Below are 17,209 nucleotides of genomic sequence, written 5' to 3' on the forward strand. Positions count from 1 at the left end.
TCGCTGAGCAGTTTTGTGCATAAGCTGTACGAAGCGTGTCTTTTTTGTTGGTAGAGTCTGTATTACGGCCACATGCGCTCCATTTAAACGAAATAACAGTTAATTTTCCCAGACAGAAGCAACAATTCGCAAAGTCTATCCCAGAATTTTCCAGACTATTCAAATTCCTGGTTTTCCCAACTGGTAGAAACCCTTCTGACTCTAGTGCTGTACTTTTATCTTAAAGGGAGGATGAAATGGTTTTTTGACAATTCGAGGTTATTCGAGAATTCGAATCTACGAAGCTTCTTGGTAATGCGTGCAAAGTAGTTTTGCGCTAGCATTTAAAATGGCGACGCAATCACCGACTGAAACCACGACGATTTTCAGGCTTCTCCTCACGTTAAACCTGGAAAGCGCATAAAAACAACGGACAACAGAAAGAGACAGACACACGAGTGCTTGTGCGCGTAAGCGCTCGTGTGTCTGTCTCTTTCTGTTGTCCGTTGTTTTTATGCGCTTTCCAGGTTTAACATGTCTAACCAACTCGCCCAAACGCAGCCATTATTATTCTTCTCCTCACTGCGTTAGAGAAGTGCGGGGAAACTCGTGGTGACGTCATAACTGACTACATTTCAGATGTCCACTGCCTTCGTCTACATGCTGCCATGCGTCTTCCGATGCCGCCAAGCAATGCTTCATGAGCTTCATCTTCAACAGCATTCTTTTTCATCCTTGAAACAACCTCTTCTTTGCTGGAAACTTAGCGCCGCCGTACGTGACGTCATCACTGGGGCCTCTGCCTGTCGCTGTGCACTGCAGAGAAGCCTGAACGCCTATGCCCCTTTAGTCGGCCATTACATCACCTTTCAAATCCTAGCGCAAAAATATTTCCCATCCTTTACCTGCAAGTTTCAAGCATTCGGCTCGGCTAAAATCATCGAATTCCAAAAACTCTTCCGTTGCCCTTTAAAGATATTCCATAGCATAACCCCGCTTGCCTGTTGAGTTGCACTTGGAGTGGGCCAGGCTCTATCAAGCTCCACTTACACGGACTTTAACCCTCCTTTCTTCTTTGGGTGTCTCAGCTGACCACCTTGTGGCTGGTCCTTGTAATGAACGCATGCAAAGCTGCTTAGCACCAACCTCCACCAGAGAGAGCGCACAATGGAAGCTCTCCTCAATAACACCCTCCGTGAGGCAACACTCATCACACCAGTGGGCAGGAAACTGACCGGTCCAGGTGAGAGCCCGTGTCCTCCCATCCCAGGTCGGCCAGCACCGGACGAAGCAGCGACAGCACATGCTCCTGCAGAGGGACAATGCAGGGCAATGCCCCCCCACTACGGCTGGCCTAAGTTTCGCACATCACCACGAGACTAAAGTGCAAAAGTTCTAAAACACCAAACTCACCAAACTAGGCTAACACACGGTTAAAACATTCCGCGAGAGCCGTCACGGGTCACAAATGGCAACTTGCAAAGTTTTTAAAGCCAGCTTAACCACAAAAATTCTTTCCAACAAAAAAACTCTCGTTCACGAACTTGTTTCTGTTCCCTGCTCTCCATACAAAAGGAGTTAGTGCAAGGAGAAATACGCAACTCTCATCCATCGTATTCTTTTACGGCGAAATCTGCTACAGCTTTGGTTTAGATATATTGCTCTGCATTCTACCCTCAAATCTAGGGCATGAATCGTAAGGTGTTGAACTGAATATGAGGTATTTTTATTTAATGTATTTAAATTAAATTAAATGTCCCCCACTTGCCACAGTTGGCAGGTGGAGGAAAAGTGGAGAAAAGGTGCGAGAGGGAAGAGAGAGAGGGTGGGGTTAACGTAAATGACTAAAACAAAGCTATAAAAGAGCCACAGCAGTGGCTCAGTGGCTATGGTGCTCGGCTTCTCACCCGAAAGACACGGGTTCGACCCCAGCTGCGGCGATGGCATTTCGATGGACGCGATATGCTAGAGGCCCATGTGCTATTTGATGTCACTGCACGTTAAAGAACCCTAGGTGGTCGAAATTATCCAGAGCCTCTACGGCGTCCCTCACTGAGTCGCTTTGAGACATTAAACTCCATAAAACGAAACCTAGCCAAAGTTATAACGGCTCATGTTGATTAATGCCCCGAGCTGTGTGAATATTTTTTTTTTTTTTTCGAAAAGAAGAGCAGTTGCCGTTCAAAAAAAAAATTTTAGACTTTGAAGCTTTTGTTTTCAGTTTCTTTCAAAGATTCTACACTTCAAATTTGAAACATAAATTCAAATTTGCTTGCCTTGTGATGCAGATATTGTATTTATTTAAAAAGCACTTAAATTGTTTTAGTCAGCTTTCCACGTATTCTCTTTGCTGAGCTTGTAATATGCATTTTTTTCGTTTTGTGCCTGCCTGTATTTCTGTATTTATGCTGAGGTATGTTCCCACCAGCTATGACCTTGTATCAATACCGCAGTATTCATAAATAAAAACAAATTTAAATTAGAATATATATCTGAATTGTAGAAGTGCTCCCTATTTTTAATTTCAATTCAAATATAATTACTAGTTTGAATTTAAAGATCACTTTTAAAATTTGGATTTTAAATATTTAAAAAATTTTAATTTTAAACTTAGATTTGTACACAAAATTTAAATCTATACTTTCAATTTCTAAAAATTTGTCAGGCAAGTAGCCAAAGGAACACTCTGATTCATCCATGGTTCAGGGAAGCTCCGACTAACGGGCCTCGCCATTAAACACGAGGTACAAGGCAGTCTTGTTACAAGCCGGCCTGCGAGCAGACACCGGGGACCACAGTGACGAGCTGCAGTGAAGCATGCTGGATGAGTGACGGCATTATGGCCAAGTTTTTACATTTGGCGACACCATGCTTGACACGTGGAGAAGCTAACGCACAGAATGGAGGCAATGGCAGATCGTGAACTCGCTAGGGTGTGGCCACCAGTGGGGGTGAGGGTGTTACGATGTGTGCCAGTGAATTCCCAGTACACAAAACAACTGGAACTAATTGGGTTCCGAAGTGGTTCTAATTAGACCAACTGAGTTTCGAAAAGGCTCCAGTTGGAATGGTGTTTCGTTTTGGTTTCATTTGGTTTATAGGATTTAAAGTCCCAAAGCAACTCAGGCTATGAGGGACGTCGTAGTGAAGGGCTTCGGAAATTTCGACCACCTGGGGTTCTTTAACATGCACTGGCATCGCACAGTACACAGGCCTCTAGAATTTCGCCTCCATCGAAATTCAACCGCTGCGGCCGGGATCGAACCCTCGTCTTTCGGGTCAGCAGCTGAGCACCATAACCACTGAGGCACCACGGCGGCGGAATGGTGTTTCGATTGCCTAAATGCATCTCTCAAAGCACTATAGAACACGGACACAAGAACACACGCAAGACAGGACATGCTGGTCTGGAATGGCCTTCCAAGACTGGAATGGCCTTCCCCATGACGTTGATGCCATCGCCTGCCAATCAAATTTTGTTAACAATTTAAATATGCACTTCGTAAATATCATGTGGACAATCATATTCAATGTATATTTGTACTCCCACCCCTTATGTAATACACCCAAAGTGGGGTCTTTAAGGTAATAAAGTGAAGTGAAGTAATCTGTCCAAGAAAAACCATGAACCAAGAAGTCAAGACCGAGACCCTCATTCTTAAAACAAGAGCTATCATCAGCTTAACCTACTAGACTGTATTCATCACCTGCATTATAACTGCAGTCTAAATTAAATGAAATGCTGTTTAATTTCGTGTAAGGGCCGCACCCTGTTTTGGACTAGACAACATAGAAACAAAATATGGTTGCACATTTTTTTTAATCTTGTATGGGCCACACCTTCAAAACTTCCACCCTAAGTTAAAAAACAAAATGCGCCCCTTGTTCACACAGTAAGTGCACTCGATGGGCAAGTGCCACTGGTGCCCGCATGCGTGTCTCATAAATGCGGTATAGAAGTGGGAGCAGAGATGTGTTCTTTAGACGTACACACTGAGGGTATGCTATTAGTGTCTGACCATGTAATGGTTCTTGTATGTGACATATGTGTATCTGTCAGCCTTGATTTCCACAGAAGCATGTGATTTTTCATAGTTTCAATTCCCCCGTAAAATGGTTGATCTTTCATGCGAGTGGCCTCTTTGTCATGCAAATGCGGTGATCTATTGTTATATTCAGTGCCGTACCTGGAGCGAGCTATGGAAAGAAAAATGATAGGTGTAACGTTACGAGATTGGAAGCAGGCGGAGTAGGTGAGAGAACGAATGCGGGTTAATGACATCCTAGTCGAAATCAAGAGAAAGAAGTGGGCTTGGGCAGGGCATGTAATGCGAAGGCAAGATAACCGCTGGTCCTTAAGGGTAACGGAGTGGATTCCAAGAGAAGGCAAGCGTAACAGGGGGGCGGCAGAAAGTTAGGTGGGCGGATGAGATTAAGAAGTTTGCGGGAGTAAGGCGGCCGCAACTGGCGAAGGACAGGGTTAATTGGGGTGACATGGGAGACATGGCCTCTGCCCTGCAGTGGGTGCAGTCAGGCTGATAATGATGATGATGATGATGTACCTGGAGGGTGGGCAGCCAGCTGGCATCGCTGCCCATGCGCTGCAGGTGAAGCAGGTGGGGCAGGGCGGTCGCCCAGGGCGCAAAGTCCCGCTCCCTGTGCAGGTACCCGGCCAGGTCCAGGGCCACGGACAGGTTCAGTTCCCCGGCCTTGGCCAGGGTGAAGGCGTCGTCCAGCAGGCTGGCCCGGTCAGCTGCCGACAGGGCTCGGTGGTCGCCGTGCAGCTGTGCCCTCAGGGCTGCCCAGTTAGACGCATCGTAGTTGACACGGTAGAAGCCCGTCTGGTTCACGTTGGCCTTGATCCAGGCGGGCGCAGGTCCACCCAGGGGCACATCCACTGCCATCATCATCATCACCATCATCAGCCTGACTACGCCCACTGCAGGGCAAAGGCCTCTCCCATGTCTCTCCAATTAACCCTGTCCTTCGCCAGTTGCGGCCACCGTATTCCTGCAAACTTATTAATCTCATCCGCCCACCTAACTTTCTGCCGCCCCCTGCTACGCTTGCCTTCTCTTGGAATCCACTCCATTACCCTTAAGGACCAGCGGTTATCTTGCCTTCGTATTGCATGCCCTGCCCAAGCCCACTTCTACCTCTTGACTTCAACAAGGATGTCACTAACCCGCGTTTGTTCTCTCACCCACTCTGTCCGCTTCCGATCTCTAACGTTACACCTACCATTTTTCTTTCCATAGCTCTCTGCGTTGTCCTTAACTTAAGCTGAGCCCTCTTTGGTAGCCTCTACTGCCACCACGCAATATTAAGTCATGCCAAGTTTCAGGGTGGATGTACAGGTAGCTCCAGTGTGAAAGGGAACATGTTATCCTTTCAGGCGCTAGTAATTCATTTTGCCCGCAAAAAATCTGAGAATCAAACCAGCTCAGTGCATACATTGTCAAAAACCAACCATCCAGTTGTGTTTGAGTGTGCTTTAAATGAAATTACGTCAGTCATTGCCTGTGGTGATGCCCGTCTTTATCTGGCCGACTATGCATGTTCAGACACTCTGCTTGTCCCATTGTCAGCTTCAGTACATGATGCCTAGCACGATTTTGCGTATCTGAAGCATCACTAATTCAACACCCGTTAATTTGGAAATATGGATAATTCAAACTAGAAGTGTGGCTCTGGCCGACACCCATGTAAATCTATGGTGCCGAACACTCGTTAATTCGGACATGGGCGGGCTCACACTGGCTAAATTGAGATGACGAGATCACGTCCGCATGGTGCCAGTTTTTTTTTTTTCCAAAAATGTGCCGAATTTCGTGACACCCGATTGCCGAAATTTAGCTCAGTCGCAGAGTTTCGGTCTCGCTTTTCTTAACTATACCCTATTCCCATCAGGCATGTGCATCAGCCAGTTGCGCGCCATTCCGGACGCTGCTTGGTGCCTTTTATCTGTTTCCTGTTCCAACGCCTAGGATTATTTCCCTCGCTTGCATCCATGTGCTTCTCCCATTGCACAGAAGTCGGAAGCCACGAAAACAGACGCAGGACAAGAAATAGGAGGCACGCACATAATACTGCTTTCGCTGGTTCTACCTTCTGTGCATTATGAACCACTAGCCGAGCAATTTACAGTCTCGAGCTTGTTCTATGCTTCAGTACACTGACATGCACCGTTCACAGTCTGTGCAGTGAAACACCCTCAAAACGCAGTGGGGCCACCTGTGAATAGGCACTACCGCTACTGCACCGCACTGTGAAAAGGGCCACGGAGGCCTTTGCGGGTCTGGAGAAATTATTCGACATTCCCAACATTGTGCACAATGTAATGCACTTGATGAAATCGTGAAAAAACATTGCTGCTACTTGGTTTTTATCTCAAATGTAGACAACCATTGTCATTAGATAAAATTGCTGCAATGAAAACGTTGCACGCAGTTTTTTTTAATGCCATTCAATAAATCGAACTTTCAGATAATTCGAAGATTATTTTCTGGTCCCTTGAAGACCAAATTAATGAGATTTTACTGCAATCGTTTTGTACACACTGATATAGTATTGTGCCACCCTTGTTGTGTTGTCTTGTTTAGATTTACTTTGGCCCTCGGTCAGTTTCATTAGTGCACACTCACTCTAATGCAAGGCTAGTTTCTGTGCAAGCAATATGAAAAATATTGTTCTTTCATTGCTTTTGGTGGTTGTGGTAAGCGCAACACACTTTCTATTTTACACGATGTCCTACCTGTTGAGTGTTTTTTTTTTCTTTCAATGTAATGCCCACTCCTACCTACCCTCATCAAATAAATGATATAAATAAAATTCAACCAGTAATTACTCCAGAAGTATGTATTGATGAAAAACACATTTTTCCTTTTGTTGCAAATAGTTTTCATCTGGATGAGTAATGCCCGTGAGAGCTTTTCAACTTTACTGCGGAAGTAATGAGAGAATGCATTCCTGTGTGCAGACTGACAGGAGCAACTTGCACACTGGTGCACTGTAGTCCTCTGCATGGTTTTCTTATTCTTAAAGGAAGCTGTTATATAGCATCACGCAGGAATGACACAACAAGAAGGAAGGATTTATTCAGGCAGCTCCTTTTATAGCCCGCCGGTGAGGTGACGTTGTGATCACGTGGTCATGACAAGGTTTGCCGACGACGCATCAGAAGCCACAAATGCTCAGAAGGGAGAATGAGTCTTGAAAAGCTACTGCTCGGAAAGCGCCAAACATCAGCTTGGTCTGCCAGATGGCATGATGATAATAATGAGATAAAGAAGTCTACAAACGTGCCCAGATCCCACTCTGGAAAGAATTCACAAATTGATCCCAATTAAAGAAAATTCTTAGAAAGGCCTACTTTGGTTTTCTGGTTAGACCATGCTTTGAAAACTGCAAATTTTTAGTAGGGAAACAGATAAATCTGCCTAAAAGAAGCAATCAACTGAATTCACCACACAACCTTGGCGCAGAAGGAGAGCTCTATAAATGCCTCCTCTGTCCCATGTTACATCATTAGTTTTTCTGGACCGGCAAGTGTAGTGAAAAAAAACAAACTGAGAAAAACAAACTCAAAGATTCGGGACAGAGGAGCTTCATTTTATAAACCAATATTGTCTAAATGATCTTAAAAATCTTCTCCAGAAAAAAGCCTTTTAATCCATTTTGTTTCAAAATTTGCTGCTCCGAACTCATTGCATATTCTCTGCAGCAGTGCTCACATGAATTGAAAAGTGTGCAAGCTATGCTTACAGTGAGGATATATCCTCTCCCCCAACCACTTCCTGTCAAACTTGTAAGCACACTTTGCAAGGCTCATGGACAGTTTTTACAAGACCATGTAAACCACCAGCATTTCAAAAACCTTGTTTTCTTTTTCTACTCCACAGGCCGAAATGAAACTTTGCGGACAGGTTCTTGAACAGTTGAAGAACCAACTCCAACCAAAATTAATTTAAAAGTACTCTATTGTGCTCAAAAACCATTAATATCAGCCCAAGAACTTCCTTTTCAATAGCCTCATGAGCTAGTTGATCGGAACCTGGCACATAAACACAGGCAACAGAAGGGATTCAGACAGACTGCCGCATCCCAAGCATTCTACCGCAAACACTCTGAAGCAAACACTGCAACCAGCATTCAACACAAAAAACAGAAAGCTCAACTACCATAAAAACCAACGTGTAATAAAGGCCCATATATAAAACGACATGTAGTTTAGGGGCAGCAAAAGACAGCAAATAAACCAGACGGATACACTTTGCAATGGCGATGAAGCTAAACATCCTGAAGAAAATGTGTACGTGCACACACAATTGATCGTAAGTAAGCATCCTGGACTTGTAGCTGGTGGTACGCGTGAACATACGGCCATCAAGCAAGACCCTCCAGCATGAACAACTGCAATCCTAAAAAGAGTGGTGCGCGAATATTGAAATTTTCAAATACAGATCGAATATGAACATGAAGAAAAAAAATGGCTCTGAACATCTAATTAAATATCAAATATCTGTTCAGTACAGAGAAAAGATTTCATAAAAGGATCAACAGGCAAATGTTGTTGCCCTGATTTTTTTTTTCAGAACAGTGTATGATCTTTGTAAATGAAATAAAACTTGAATGGATCAGCACCATATCAAAAAAGAACATTATATGCATGACATGTGTTGTATCGCCAACTGGCGGACGCAGCCAGCCAAGTAACCACGATGCCAGTAGCTGAACGAAGAAGACCCTTTCATTTCATAGATTAGTCGCAGCAATATATACACAGTCAGGGCCACCCGTGGCGCCCTCCAGGACAGGTTAATATAACTATAACAAATTGTATACTGTTTGATTAGACATCACAATAGTACGCAACCTGCAATGCCAACATTCAAAATGAGTAAAAAATCAGATCTATGATTGACATATGACTGGCAACTAAAAAATAATGTGATGGCTAGCGAAATGCACCTCATTAATATGGGTTTCAAGGGACTGGAAGAAAGAGACAAAGGTCGTTTGATAAAATGTCATGCGCACCCCAAAAAAATTCCAAAAATAAGAGAATGCAGTGAAGCTTTTAAGGAGACTGAATAGACCATGACAAGTGCGCAGTCAGAGCGTGCTAGAAGAACAATGCGGACATAAGCGAGGGGAATGCACAATGGCGTTACAAACGGCGAGACTGGTTTTAAAATGAAAAACAAAATGTCCAGCGGTGTGCGAGTCGGCGTTCGAAAGCACCCCGCAGCTGGAATCGAGCGACCGGTGAAAGCGCGGGTTGACAGCTACCGTTGCCGCGAGCTAACTGAAACTATGCGGCCATGCTCCTTTTTGGCCCTGTGACAGGGCCCTCCAATCATTGTCATGCCTGCTGTTATGCGCATTTAAGAGGTATTACAATGCACCATGCAATAGATGGGGTTTTTACATGTCTGCTCGGCCCGTTGTGACACCTTGACTCGCCCCATTGAGAGCCTCATGCAAAATTCCTTCAAGTGGGCTTTCCCGCATATCACAGTTCACCAAAACAAGGGGGCAAAGCACATCCCTAGTAAGAAGACACCTCTCTCCAGACACTGCCACAGCCACAACTTTAACATAACAGCCAGAAGTTTTTCTCTGACTGCACCATGCCTGCAGTGAGAGCCACCTTCTGGCCAGAGAAAGAGGATCAGCTAGCACCTTGCAAACACTACCAAATGCATCCACAGGAGCAGGCTGCTTGCAGCTGGAACATCACTTAAAGAAAACACCAAAAAACATGAAGAGGTGGAGAATAAATTGACAGGGTGTTACCTTGGTTAAGGCTATTATAGTGCAAAAGCATTCCCAAATCGCCTACGTCAAATTTTGTCAATGGCCTGGGCCAAATTTGGACGTCGCCGTCGTGTTGGGCACGTTCAATTATGGTTGGACATCAAATTTGGTCCAAATCTGCCAAGCTCAAATTTTGGGGGTGGGCCAAGTCTTTGGGGTGCCTCAGGCCAAATTTGGAGGTCATCATCATGTTGGGTGCAGTCACTTATGGCTAGACATTGAGTTTTGTCTAAATATGCCAAGATCAAATTTCGGGGGTGGGTAAGCCAAATTTTGGCGGTGACCAGAGGTCAAGGTCAAAGATAAATGCCACCATGGTGGAGCAGGGTGCTCATGGTGGACCTTGTAGACACTGAGGATAACTCTGTAAAATCCTTGCTCTTAGTAAAAATTCTTGTTCTAGTTAAACTCTCTCACTACGTTGGTGTTTGTCTGGTAGTAAAATAACCATGTTGCCAAGAAAACTGGATTTACTAGATATGAAACAAACCTCCAAACCTCCCAATCTAAAATCGTAAGAGTAAGACTGAAAAGGACTCTGTGATCCCTGTTTGGAAGGGGATGGCAGGGATCCACACACAAGACACCGTTTTGCTTGCGAGGACAGCCAATGAAGGTGGCACCTGCATTTCATTTTTTTTACCTTTTCTAGCATATAACGGCTGCACTTCTGGTGTAACTAGTGTCTTTGTCGGGGCAGAAGGGTAATCTATCGATAGAAGCCAACATCAACTTGCCCTCAGTATTCTTTTCATGCTCCCCAGATGAAAAGGGAGACTCAGCAGACCTTCGTTAGGGGCACCCAATCCAGTTGGAAAAGCACTTTTCCAGCTTAATTTCCAGCTGGAAGTACAAGAAAATCCAGCAAGAGCTGCTCCAGCCAAAGCTAACTGGAAGTGTAAGTTTTCCATGTGCAAGCATCCGCAAGTGCGCTTTTCCGCATAACAATGTTGCCCCTAACAAAATGGCCGACTTCGCTATAAAGGAACTACATGGGCTTCAAGACAGGCGCTAAAGGTGTGGATGGAATGTAAGAAACGTATTTTGGAAGAATCAAACAAAAAAACCAGTATTTCTTGCTTTGTTTCAGCTGGAAACGCATGGTCCGCCATCTTGTTGGGGGCAACATTGTTATGCGGGAAAGCGAACTTGCGGAGGAGGAGGAGGATATAGAAGAGGAAAGGCAGGGAGGTTAACCGAAATAATAATCGGTTTGCTACCCTACACGGGGAGAAGGGGGTGAGGGGATAAAAAACTTGCGGAATTTTGAATATCCCCTATTGCTCCAGCTGGACACGATTTCTGGTTCAATAACCCACCTGGACACAGATGCCAATCCAGCTGGAAACACTTACTGCACACCAGCAGGGCAGGCTAAGGAGCACAAAATATGGTGCAACAGCAGTAGACCACACCCCCCCCCCTCCCCTGCATGCTTGCTGCTGATTTGCCTATGCTCAGCATTTGTGTACGTAGTGTTTGTATGTGAAAGGGTGCGTGCAAGTGTCTCAGCCAGTGTGCAACGTGCGTGTGCAACTGTACCTCAGTTTCATTAGAACAAAAGTAAGGGGAAATAGCATTGCGCTAAGCCATGAGCAGCACGCACATTTAAAGCTGGAGAATAAAATAACTTGTTACGTCACGTATTTCAGTAAACTGAAGTTTGTCACGCTGTACTCTGGCTAACTGGCAGATGTACCAAACAAAGGAATAATAACAGAGGTACCTGTAATCTAAAATCCCAAGTGTTATGGTTGAAAATGAAGAGTCTTCGGTTCTCAGTGACTGTGCGCCGCTAAGATCAGTTTGCCTGCTCAATGCGTGTCTTTCCAGTCAGTTTAAAGGGACACTGAGGAGAAATTGAAGTTGGCTTGTATCGACAGAATACCAGCTCCTGATTACAAAAACGCCACTCATACTGACAACAAAGCTCTTGTAACGTAGAAAAGAGCAAGAACCAAAATACAGGTATCGCCGCCACAGGACAAACTCGCAAGTACAAGCGTCGTGACGTCATAGGACAAAACACTGTTGCTAGAACCAATGGTTCTAGCAACACTAGGACACGAGAAGCCGCGAATCACTGAGGCGCAGCCAATGCATGCGCAAATCTCCTTGACGTCGCCAGATGGCACCACGTACCTGGCAGCTACGCGCGCGCCTGCAGCATCGGGACCAATCAGCGCCTGCTCACCGGCGATAGGCGGGCTCCCGGTATTCGCTAACGGTAACAAGGTACACAGTATGCTAAAGGTGTCTATTTGCGAGAACTTCGTTGACAACTTCAAGAGCGGGATCCATCGTAACGCTGGCAAAACGCCAGTGCAAACGTAAACGAAGCGACGGCCGCAATAGCCAAAAGATGCCTTCGACGTGCGGTCGGCGTAGCTTTCTTTTCGGCTGCCGTTAGGCCGCACTGCTGGCCGCCAGAAATCACGGAGTCTGCGTTACGTCATGTTTCACGTCATGTTTTACGTCACTTAGTCCTGCGTCGTCATAAGAGTATCCCAAGTTTGAATCAGAGTGGCGGGAAAAACTTTTTCAACTTCAAATCCAAATTTTTTAGAAATAAATGCATCTTTTGCTGCCGGCCAAGTGGCAACAAAGCCATGAAATGCCGAACTATCGGATTTTGCTTTAAAAAAATATTATTAGAGCTCTCCTCACTATCCCTTTAAACACCACCCTTGCTGCAATGCCTACAAAGGTGAGGCCTGCAACCGGTAAGAAAACGCATGCATAAGTAAGCAAGAGAAGAGTGCTCACAGTCTGTGCGGTTCATCCACAGCAGGCGTTGCCGACCATCATCGGTGATGAAGGTGAGCGGCACATGCCAGCGTGCCACATCAGTCACCAGGTCGGCGGGGAGCAGCTGGAAGCGACGCTGGGTGGCGTGCAGCTGGCCGTCCGCACTGACTGAGAGCCGCACCAGGGGGAATCCCTTCTGGCGTGTCCACGTCTCCATGACCTCTGACACGCCCACCTGCCCAGAGGTCACCTGTTGCACGAGGCAGAGGTGAACCAGACTCTCGCTGAACCAAGCTTACTGCAGGAGCCACTTCTCCAAGGAGCCCCAAAAAACAGAAACAAAAGGGTAAATTGTGGGGGTTTAAAGTCCCAAAGCAAAAGTTAGGCTACGATGCTACAATGGAGGGTGCACAGCAATGGGACATCCCGCCAATAATGAAAGAGGAAGTAAAGAAAGCCTTAGGAGCAATGCAAAAAAAGGAAAGCAGTTTTTGAGGATCAGACAACAGCAGATCTCTTGAAGGACAGAGGGGAGATTGTGCAAGGAAAACTAGACACCCTGTATACGCAATGCCTTATGACCTCGAGAGTACCAGAAGCCTGGAAGAACAATAACATTATCTTAATTCATAACAAAGAAGACCTGAAGGACTTGAAAAATTACAGACTGGTCAGCTTACTGCCTGTTGCCTGCAAGGCATTGGCTAAGGCAACCACTAATTAAGTCAGGACAATCTTACACTTCGATAGACCGAATGATCAGGCAGGCTTTCGTAAAAGATACTCGACGAAGTAGACCATATTCACACAATCAATTAGGTGATAGAAAAATGCTCAGTGTACAACCAACCCTTGTATATAGCCTTCACTGATTACGAGAAAGAATTTGCCTCAGTGGAAATTTCAGCTGTTATTAAGGCACTGCGGGATCAGGGTGTAGAAGAGTGTTATGTAAAAATACTGGAAGATATCTATGACGACTGCACAGCTATCATATACTTCATAAAATCAGCAATAAAATTCGAAAGGGTGTCAGGCAGGGAGACGCAATCTCACCAATGGTATTCGCCACCTTTTTACAGGTGTTCCAAAGCCAGAATTGGGAGCAGCTGGTGATAAGAGTTAATGTGGAATACTTCAGTAATCTGCAACTTGCTGATGACATTGCCTTGCTAAGCCACTCAGGAAATGAACTACAAAATGTGATCAATGAGTTAGACAGGCACAGCAAAAAATGCCGGTCTAAAAATTAACATGCAGAACATCAAAGTAATGGTCAAGAGTCTCACAAGAGGACAGCAGTTCACAATTGGTAGTGAGGAGCTGGAAATCCCAAAAACCTTCTCCAAAAACAGCCAAGAAGTGTCTTTAAGTGTTTCTGTGACCCTAAGCCATGAAAAAGTGACTGCTTGTGCAACCTCAGTGCCGGCTTCCTCAAGAGTGATTTTTGGCTCGACTTCCCTTCTTGTAGAAAGCATAGCATGACAATGGCTTCACATCTTTTCATGGAGTTTGTTGCATTATGTTCCTCAAAAAATCAGGATGACAAAAAGATTTGGAGAATGTCACGTCATGAACTATTCCTCTGGCCAAAATTCTGCAGGCTCCTACCATGTATTGTTGCCACGTTAGGCTTTCAGCAAGTTTGGTACAGCAATGAAGCACATAGAAATTTATAATGTGAAAACTAGTGAAAATATATGAATTAAATTTTGTATTTAATCTTTTAGTGGACTTTAAAAAAAAAAAACACTGAATTTCATCGCTGTGTGTCAAAAAAATTAAAAAGTTGACGTCCACCCCTTGTCCCTTCTTAATGAGTAAGCTCACAGCAAAGATGAATCGACATGTTGTAACAAGGTACCCATGTGGGCTAGTAGGTGTACATCAGACATAACTTCACCAGCGAAAGTATGAGACACCAGGAAAACAAGAACACAGGACAATGCTGGAAACACAGGGCAACGCTGGACAATGCCAGCGCTGTCCTGCGTTCTTCTTCTCCTGGTGTCTCGTACTTTCACTGGTGAAGTTATGTCTAATCCACATGTAATAGCTGCCCCTATATTTTAGCTGTGTTTGATTGACTTATGCTGCATTAATTACATATTAATTGCAAAAGTTGGTACTAGAACAAGTTAAACACGCAAATGCCCGTGCACACCCCAGTTCACATGAGCCAACTTGCAAGCATGTCACTTATCTCTGAGGCACGCACATTTGTGAAGGTGTCCCAGAGATCGGCGGTGTCCGCGCTCTGGTAGCGGTACGCGTTCAGGTACTGCGTCAGACCTCGCCGCAGCTGCTCCTGGCCCAGGAAGCCCTCCAGCATGGCCACCAGGGCTGCCCCCTGCAGGCACACATCGCCCCTACTGGTCCACAAACACCTAGCAAGGTGTACACAGAAAAACCGCGCTCTTCCAGCTGCACCTTGACTCACCGGTGGGCTCACGCTGTTAGTAGCATCATTTGAAATAAGGAAAAAAAAACAAACACATGCGCGAGCAATCCATCTGTGACGCTGCTCAAAAAAGAATTAGAATTTCTATCAAAATGATTAGATTCGGCGCAAGACGATGTTCGCTTGTGTCACACATGTTATGTTTGCTAATCATTTTGTGCCTAGTGCTCTCTTCACTGTACTTTATCTTTTTTTTTTTGTCGTTGATGAGAGCAAAGCACATACTATTCGTTGACGAGGGTTTCAATAAAATCAGTTGTTAGTTGGCGCCCTGTGGTGTGTTTTCTACGTCTTGTCCCTGACTGCTGAGCTGAAGCATTTCTTGAAGTATGGATCACCAACTGGCCTACAAAACAACCCTCCTGAGTGAAGGGAGGTGTGGAACCTACAGCAAAGAGCCGTGCCCAACCTGGCCGGAGGGAGCAACGGTGTGTGTGCCACAGGTCTGCATAGGGCAGCTCCACAGCACACTCCACATGCGGGCAACAAAAGCAATGGGGAGCGCATCAAGGGGGATGCCTTCTTCTGGACCCAGGAGATGGCTTTAGCTGTGTGTAAGCATGGACACTGGGTGCCAGTGATGTCCTTAGCTTTGAAATCCAACACCTCTGAAATCACAGCTTTGAAATCCTTAAAAAAACGGCCAAAAAATTGATTTTTTTTCTTACAACTGTTGTATCCGTTTGAATGCCTCAATTCTTTACGCTGTCCCGAAGTTTCATTGCTGAAATCGACCAAGAAGCACTCTAAAAAATTGTTTCACGAACCATGGCGACTGTGCATTATGGGGAAACAACCCGAGCAATGGGTGTTTTCCTCCATGACAGCTTTCTGCCTAGATACACACCTTGCGGAGCACAGATATCTTCTTAAATGTTTTATCTATTTTGAGCCTGAGCATAGTGCAGGTAAAGATACTCTTTGTTTTTCGAATTTGCTAATTTTAAAATCCTTGAACGAAGTTCACTCCTTTCTCTAGATATGTTAACGAACACTGCATCGCAAAAATTCAAGGACCAAAGTTCCTGCTTTGCGGAAAAAAAAAATTTCTCAGAAACTCTTCACCTGTAGCATGCCAGTAGGGACACAATAAACGTTGAACTAGCTTCTAATACATTTTCTTAAGTCTGCAGCCATTTCACAAGATTCAGAGGAAAAATATATGTTCGAAAACAGTTTTGCAGAGCTACAATGCTGAAATTTTGTGAGTGTGGTCATAAAATCATCTCTCATGTGCTCAAATGTTTCATGTAAACACAACAAGAAACAAGAATTTTCTTGCGATTGCATTGCAATCGCAAGAAAAATGATAGGTGTAACGTTAAGAGATCGGAAGAGGGTGGAGTGGGTGAGGGAACAAACGCAGGTTAATGACATCCTAGTGGAAATCAAGAGGAAGAAATGGGCTTGGGCAGGGCACGTAATGCGAAGGCAAGATAACCGCTGGTCCTTAAGGGTAACGGAGTGGACTCCAAGTGGAGGAAAGCGTAGCAGGGGGTGGCAGAAAGTTAGCTGGGTGGATGAGATTAAGAAGTGTGCGGGGATACGGTGGCTGCAGCTGGCAAAGGACAGGGTTGATTGGAGGGACATGGGGGAGGCCTTTGCCCTGCAGTGGGCGTAAACAGGATGATGATGATGATGATGCATTGCACGTCTCGTTCATGAGAAGAGCTGGCGTTCATCCGTCACGAAAAAGTGGGAGGCTCCGCAGTGACGGGGAGCAGACACCCACCTGCCCAATAATGGGTTGTGGGCAACCTGTGTAGGTAGCTATGAAATTAATTCAAATAAATTTAATGCAACTGCCACCAGCGCACCATGGCACTACACATGAGTCTCACCAGTGGCTGTGCTTGAAACAGCCGGGTGTGCTCCAGTAGTGGTAGACTACAGATGACCTGTGTATCTATGCAAGAGGGATCTCCAATGCTATAGCAGTGTACTGCTAGCATGGGCGTCCGGAGGGGGGGGCAAGGGGGGGCGGCTGCACCCCCCTGGAAAATCACTCACTCGTACCGTGAGTGATGGCCGCACGCCAGGGGCGGTGGTGCGCTCAGCCAAAAGGGTAAAAGCAGCCCCGCTTCGACGCTTGGTCACATCTGCGAAATGCCGCGTCCGGGCGCGCGTCGTTCCGCCGTTTTCAAACCACGCCACCGCCAGCTCTGCTGAAGGACGACCTGTTGCAGACATGCAGCGGCACCG

General features: G+C 45.5%; 1 protein-coding gene across 2 annotated transcripts in view; it reads right to left on the minus strand.

Annotated features, from left to right (window-relative positions):
- The window catches only part of LOC149338339 (glutamyl aminopeptidase-like), a 62,329-nt gene that overhangs the window by 19,970 nt on the left and 25,150 nt on the right, over positions 1–17,209 (minus strand). For both annotated transcript variants that reach the window (XR_016283436.1, XM_089547616.1), the window contains exons 6-9: positions 14,765–14,896; positions 12,565–12,796; positions 4,542–4,876; positions 1,215–1,288 (exon numbers count right to left, since the gene is read on the minus strand). Coding sequence is in view for 1 of the 2 variants with exons in the window: in XM_089547616.1 (XP_089403742.1) it covers positions 1,215–1,288; positions 4,542–4,876; positions 12,565–12,796; positions 14,765–14,896 (773 nt within the window). In the remaining variant the exon portion in view is untranslated. The remainder of the gene's footprint in view (positions 1–1,214; positions 1,289–4,541; positions 4,877–12,564; positions 12,797–14,764; positions 14,897–17,209) is intronic.

Source organism: Amblyomma mixtum, chromosome 6 (assembly GCF_055824585.1).
Source record: "Amblyomma mixtum isolate Tamu chromosome 6, ASM5582458v1, whole genome shotgun sequence".
Classification (NCBI taxonomy): Eukaryota; Metazoa; Arthropoda; class Arachnida; order Ixodida; family Ixodidae; genus Amblyomma; species Amblyomma mixtum.